General features: G+C 29.7%; 1 protein-coding gene across 1 annotated transcript; it reads right to left on the reverse strand.

Moving 5' to 3' along the window:
• Window positions 1-291: 291 nt before the first annotated feature.
• LOC106477033 (arginine--tRNA ligase, cytoplasmic-like) lies at window positions 292-4,912 on the reverse strand. Its single transcript, XM_013937638.2, has 3 exons — window positions 4,841-4,912; window positions 2,431-2,586; window positions 292-543 (listed from the first exon to the last, which is right to left on the reverse strand). The coding sequence occupies exons 1-3, from the start codon at window positions 4,889-4,891 to the stop codon at window positions 307-309; spliced, it is 444 nt and encodes a 147-aa protein (XP_013793092.2). The 5' UTR covers window positions 4,892-4,912; the 3' UTR covers window positions 292-306.
• Window positions 4,913-6,747: the final 1,835 nt, after the last annotated feature.

The following is a 6,747-nucleotide window of genomic DNA, read 5'->3' on the forward strand; positions in this document are numbered from 1 at the left end:
AAGTTAGTTTGTACTTCCATTTGTAGAATATATTGTCACTGTTTTAAGTTAGTTTGTACTCCATGTGTAGTATATATTGTCACTGTTTTAAGTTAGTTTGTAGTCCATTTGTAGAATATATTTTCACTGTTTTAAGTTAGTTCGTACTCCATTTGTAGAATATATTGTCACTGTTTTAAGTTAGTTTGTACTCCATTTGTAGAATATATTGTCACTGTTTTAAGTTAGTTCGTACTCCATTTGTAAATGTTAGTACAGATGCGAAAGTTACCTCCAGAACAGTAAGATACATATTAGCACGAATCTCTAAATTTGGTTATTAGATATATGTAAAACTAAAACAAAATCTTTTACCTGAGCTATCGGCATAGCACTGTTACATTGATAATCTCCAAACTTCTCCTGGTTACTAGGCAACACTGGAACCGGAGGATCTTCAATTTCAGGAAAAGCCTCTTTTACAGCTTGCCTGAAGATTCCAAGAATTAGCTCCCTAGGACTATTCATGAATTCTCCAGCTCTTGACTCCTCTTCTTCGAGACTCTACAAATGAGTATATTTCTAATTAAACAAGATTATAATGAACAAACGCTAATCTCACGAATCTATATATATACTACTGAAACTCTGAGATTGTTTGTTTGTTTGCTTGTCTGTAATTAAATACAGCAAAAAACGGTTCACAATACTGCAATATTTGTAATGAAATGAGAATAGAAACAGAATAAAACAAGTTTTGTTAAAATTGGGCCACGGGTTACCAAGTTAGCACCGTTTTTTGGGTGACTTTTATGAAAATTACTAGCATGAGTAATTTTACATCACACTACCATTCGCGCTCTTTACGAAACTTCTTCGTTCAAATCTATTTCCCTGTCAATGTTCCTGATCAACAATCAAATATCTTTTCTTGAATTATGAATAACACGAATGGATTGAAATATTCAAGTAACTTATCTCAAAATAAACCTTCATTTTGGTGCAATATTCAAATTAGCTTGAATTCTTCATAACCCCTGAATAGTGGGTCACAGGTGGTCCAGTATTTCCTAATATTAGTTACAAACAAAATTTTTCAGACAAATAACCGGGAAGTTGGAACAAATGATAGCTTAACAGTCACATAGACATCACGACCTTCAAACAAAGAAGTCATTAAAGTCGTTCATTAATCTGTGTATGTCTTCCTGGATTATGTGCAACAAAATGAAAATAAATTTGGCATGTCTTAGAAAAAATCTTTATTTCTTTATTAAAAAACAAATATATTTCACAGATCTGTACCTGTTACCATATGTACACCTCTGTCTTATTCCTGGTTCTTTATCACAAACCTGTCGATTTAACATGGTAAAGTCTGTAACTGTTAGCTGAGATTCTTCTTTTGTTTTCTAAACATTGTGATGTTAAGCTTTCAAAACTTTGATCTGATCTACATCAATGCAATCTGTAGCATATTAAACCATTTACATCAAAATGTGAGAAAATATAGACTGAAAAGTCTATTTCTTGAACTATATAAACTTTGAGATCACAAGTTTATTCTTCCGAGTCCTTTTGAATTAAATTGTCTAAAATAAATACAAAAAGTTATTCAGTTTTGTTTCAAATCAATTAAAAAAAAATGTATTATTACATCCAAAGTTATTTCCAAAATTTAACCATCTTTTCATTGCACAAAGCACAAATAACACTTTCTTTTCACACTGGTAAGCCTTTTAAATAATAAAAACAATACTGCTTCAACTGTTTAACTAAACAGTGATAGGAATTTTCACTTTTCATCTTCTAAACATACTTCAATATAACTGTCTAGATGAAATCTTAAAATAAAAGACAATAAGGCAAAATTTCATTTAAAAAATCTTGGTTTAATAGATTCCTTTAAAAGAAAACAAAATTTGAGATACAAATTTATGAGGTCAGTTGGCAACCCTTTTGACACTATGCAGTTAAACATTTACAAAACAAAAAAGTCCTTCAAGTTTTTCACTTTATCTAATACATTCAAAACTTAATATTTTAATAATAAAACAAACCACTAGGCAAGCAAATATTTCAATGAAAACCTGATACATCAAAAAAATGTCTATAAATGGTTTGTCAAAAATCAAAACCAGTATGAACAATTTATCACAACATTCTTGGTTAACTTTATAAACAGATAAATTCATTATGTATGCTTCTAAATTAACATTATACCTGGCACTCTTACCCTCCAGATCATGTAAATCTTGTAACTAGACACCTCTGATCAAAAACCCTTAAATTCTCTGACCCAGGGCTATGAAATTGGCAACAAATCAGCTTTTTCAATTTACACAATGATAGTAATCACTAGCCAGTTACCAAATCTCCCCCTATCATGAAGGTAACTACAAAAGTGCCAAAATGTCAACTTTCCAAGCACATCAAAAATGAATTTTTTACCTTCTTCAAAATTTCAATTCGATATCTCAGCTTCATATTTTCAACACGAAGTTTTTCCAGTTCTGGTGAACAGTCCACATCACTCGTGCAAGTGATTCCATTTTTGAACTTTTTCAGTTCTTCTAATTCTGATGTTAAGAGTTGTATTTCTTCTTCCTTTTCACATAAAAAATAAACACATTTCTATAAAATCAACTGAAAAGTAAACTACATAAGAAAATGAGTAATATCTAAAACTTGGTCTCTTACAAATTGTTTAGGAAAAGTTTAGAATCATATGAAGAATTAAACAGATTTTTTACCATGAAGTTGTAACCTCAAGAGAAAACTGAAATGTCAACAAAATTTTTATGACTATCAATCAACAAACATGTACATAAAACTGCAGTCTTTTTTCTTATGACAACCATTTTTATATAATTCCAATAATGTGATCAAAAACACTTTGATACTGGTAATTTTATTCTTCTCACGTTAGTTGTACTACTGGAGATACAAGTTTTTTATATATGGATATTAATCTTTATGCATCCTTTTTTATTTTTAAGTATCATTCTTTTCTACATTCCTACAACTATCATAACACTTTTTCAGTACAGATCGGGAAAGAGGCTGAAAAATGTGTCCAGTTACAGCCTTCAAACAAGAACATCTACTTGATGCATTACGACATGGCTAAAGAGCAAGTGACCAAACACTCTGAGGAGAATATAGTAAGTTAAAGCAGAACTAAATTTAACCACAGATTTCAGTTTATAGAGAAGACACAACACACAAGTATTTTTTCAACATTATAGTTTTAAATAGTTTTCACAAAAATAAGGCAAATAAGAGGTGAACTGCATTTGACCATAGAGTTCAGAGAAGATCCAATTTTTTATTTATTAAATATTACATTTCTAAATGCCAAAATCCAGCAAGGCAATGAAACCAGTAGATCTAATATCAATGATAAAAATCACAACATCTTTTTATATTGATACCTCTAATTTGAATAAAAAAATCACTAATAATCTACAAAAAATGTCAATAATAAAACATCTCCAGTCTAGTGTGGTTAATAATAATAACTTTTGATTAGATCAAGCTATATACTTTGAGTGAATCTAAAAATCAAACTAGCCATCAGTATAACTGATTGAATATACATTCAAGTAAAAAACTGATGCCCTGTAAGAATTCATTTAATGTGAAGCAGTGGTAGTCTTTGTGTTTACTAATACAGAGAAGTAACTTACCAGAATAACCTTGAAATTGTTGATGTTTTTTAATTTTTATCAATAGAAAGACTAATATAAAGATCACCGAAATCAAATGTTTATACTGTTGTAGCTTCAAAACCCTTAATTCTCTCTTTACAGACGATGGAATTATCAATGAATATACACAGATTAATACTGGTTTTCTCAATGATAGCATTACAGCAAACCAAGAATGAACAGTCTTTGTTGTAAAACACTAATGACAGGGGTCTCTAGAACTACAGCAAACCAAGAATGAACAGTCTCCAAGTGCTAATTAGTTAGTTCTCTCTCTTATATTATAAAACTGGTAGGGTTTAAGCTTCTATACATGTGTATACTAGTAGTGCAGTCTTTCAGCAATAACAATAAAATTATGCATATTACAAATACACAGATCTTCCTTACACACAGACAAACACAGAGTAAATCTATTACATTAGAAAAAAGTATCTTTATATATATAGCTCACAGAATGAATATGTAATTAATTTTCATTACATAGCCACAAACAAATCAAAGGCTGAAAACAGTATTTCTTTAGACTGGTGTCCTAGTTGATACTAGTGGAACTATTAACTTAACAATAAATCAACTTGCTTTTAAATTCATACAAATTTTAATCTAAATTTCGAAGCATTATTTTAGTAGTAACATATTTAAATACCAAACTGGCTAATTATTTTTGCATCACAGTTATTAGACGTTACAATTCATAATATTTTGCAACTGACGATCACATTATTATTAACATAGACGTTTAATAATGTGAATCTAGACTATATACATAACTAACATATGCACTCCGTAATTCTGACTGTTATTAGTAATAATACTAAGTGTTAGGGCTAAACTATTAAACGAGACTACATTACTAGCACTACCAAAGGCCTACAAGAACTACTACAGAAATACAAAACATCGACTTTGATACAATTAGTAATCTAAGGAATAGACATTTAATTATTTATATATTAGTATTGCAGTATATAAATTGTTGTACTTTCGTAGTTCACGTGGTGTAAACTCTAACAGACTGACCGTGAGAGGGATGATAACAACCAACTTGCCAGTTACGATGCAAGTCTTTACAGAAATTATTTCATATCATTGTTATGTATAAACATTAGTGTAAATAATATCAATAAAACCAAGTATCAGATTCATACCGCTTTCTCTGCTTTTGTAGTGTATATTTTAATTGCAGTTTCGACATCCATTACTATCCTGCACGTGTACAACAACCGTATTAATGAAATGAAAAGGGACCAATCTTTAATTTGTGCATACAAATCTTACTTTCTTGATTTGTTAAAAATATATTAGTTTGTAAAAATATGTATATATATATTAAAGTCTTACACAATATGTAAGAATTTGGTTTGAACTGGATACAAAAGACGTATCCTTATAAGCCCTTTAAGATTTATATTTGTGTTTCTCTAATACTTGTTCAATATATTTAATATACTCTTCGAAATGTTATTAGTGGTTGTAATAGGATTGAGCGATTCGCTCAATCAGTACCAACATACAACATTCAACGCACCAGTAATTTATTATACACTTTTTGACTGAAAACCATATGTAGCCATTAAAGAATGACGTGATTAAAATTATTATCGCGTTTACTATAATGTAATATTTCACATATTACCAAGTGAATACTACAGCGAAATTAGAAACACAAAATTCACAGAAAAACTACATTTCTTAGCTAATTATTTCAAATCCTCCTGAGCAGTAGTTCTTAAGATAACTAATTAACGAAAACAAACAGTAAAAACTACATAACAATGAAATAAACATGTTGAAGTTATTCTCTCTCTTCTTTTTTTTCAGTATTATGGTGTTTTATTTGGTGCAATAAGAGAAACTGAAAATGAGATGTCGACACTGTAACACCAGGGTAACGTTTTGTAACGTTATACGAGGTTTAGAATTCTCTAAAGTCTAGCTGTAAGTAATAATAATACATAGAGGCGAAGGAGTTTTATTATTGTTTAAAATTAATAGACCTCAAAAATAGTTAATCGAAGTGCTGTTTCTGTTTTAATGGGTTCAGCTTCGGGTATTGATACTGGTTGTGTTTCTCGCCGACTTGAAGTAGTAAGTTCTGACAGTAACACTAACAGTCTTAAGTTCTAACTTCGACTGTTCGAGTTATGTAGAGTTTAGACTTAGTCTAACTCTAAGTTAGTGTAAAAGTAAAACAAAACATTTACTGAAATGTTTGTACAATTTACCATTCATCAGTTTTATTGACGAGATTGTATTTTTACACCATATTTCTAATGCCTGGTGACACTTGTCATCAAGTTGCGTCTATACTGTTTTAATTATTTTTAACATGTTTGACTAAAACACGCTTTGATTTGTTTGAAACTTAAATTAATTGTACTTGTAAGTTGTAGCAATGAGTTATTTTGTAACTGAGAGTGAGAAGGAGACGAGTGAGGCTGAGAGTATGATGAGTTTAAACTTTAGTACTAATACTATTACTTGTATTAGGAATTATCAAGAAGTGATGAAATTAAATCAACATACTCTATTTAAGGGTGTGTTACTGTTATAGTTATTTAAAATTAATATTTTGTTGTATCCATATGTTGACACCATGATACTGAAATATTGTACTGTAACTTCTCTCAAAGGAGATCTCCTTTGAAGGGTTTAGAGTGAATGTATGAAAAATAGCATACAGGTCAATGGCAGGTCAATAGCCCAATGGCAGTATTATTTTAGTGGGAAAACTCATAACATGTACCTATTTAAAGTTGAATATTAAAAGAAATTTCTGTAAAACATTTAAAAACTAGTTTCACAAGGTAAAGTATAAATAGAAATTCACAGTTAGCCTTTATTCAGATTAGGAATTTTATCCATGTCTTAAAATGCTTCTTAAAGTATTTATGTTTAAATCTAGTGATTTATTTAAAGAATAGATGCAATATTTGTGTTCTATGTAGTAACAATTACCATATTTTTCTGTGTATAAGATGCACTTTTTTACCCTAAAATTTGATGTCAAAATCTGCTTGCATCCTATACACCAAAGGTATGAATAATATATATA

The sequence above is a fragment of the Limulus polyphemus genome, unplaced genomic scaffold (assembly GCF_000517525.1).
Source record: "Limulus polyphemus unplaced genomic scaffold, Limulus_polyphemus-2.1.2 Scaffold12590, whole genome shotgun sequence".
Lineage (NCBI taxonomy): Eukaryota > Metazoa > Arthropoda > Merostomata > Xiphosura > Limulidae > Limulus > Limulus polyphemus.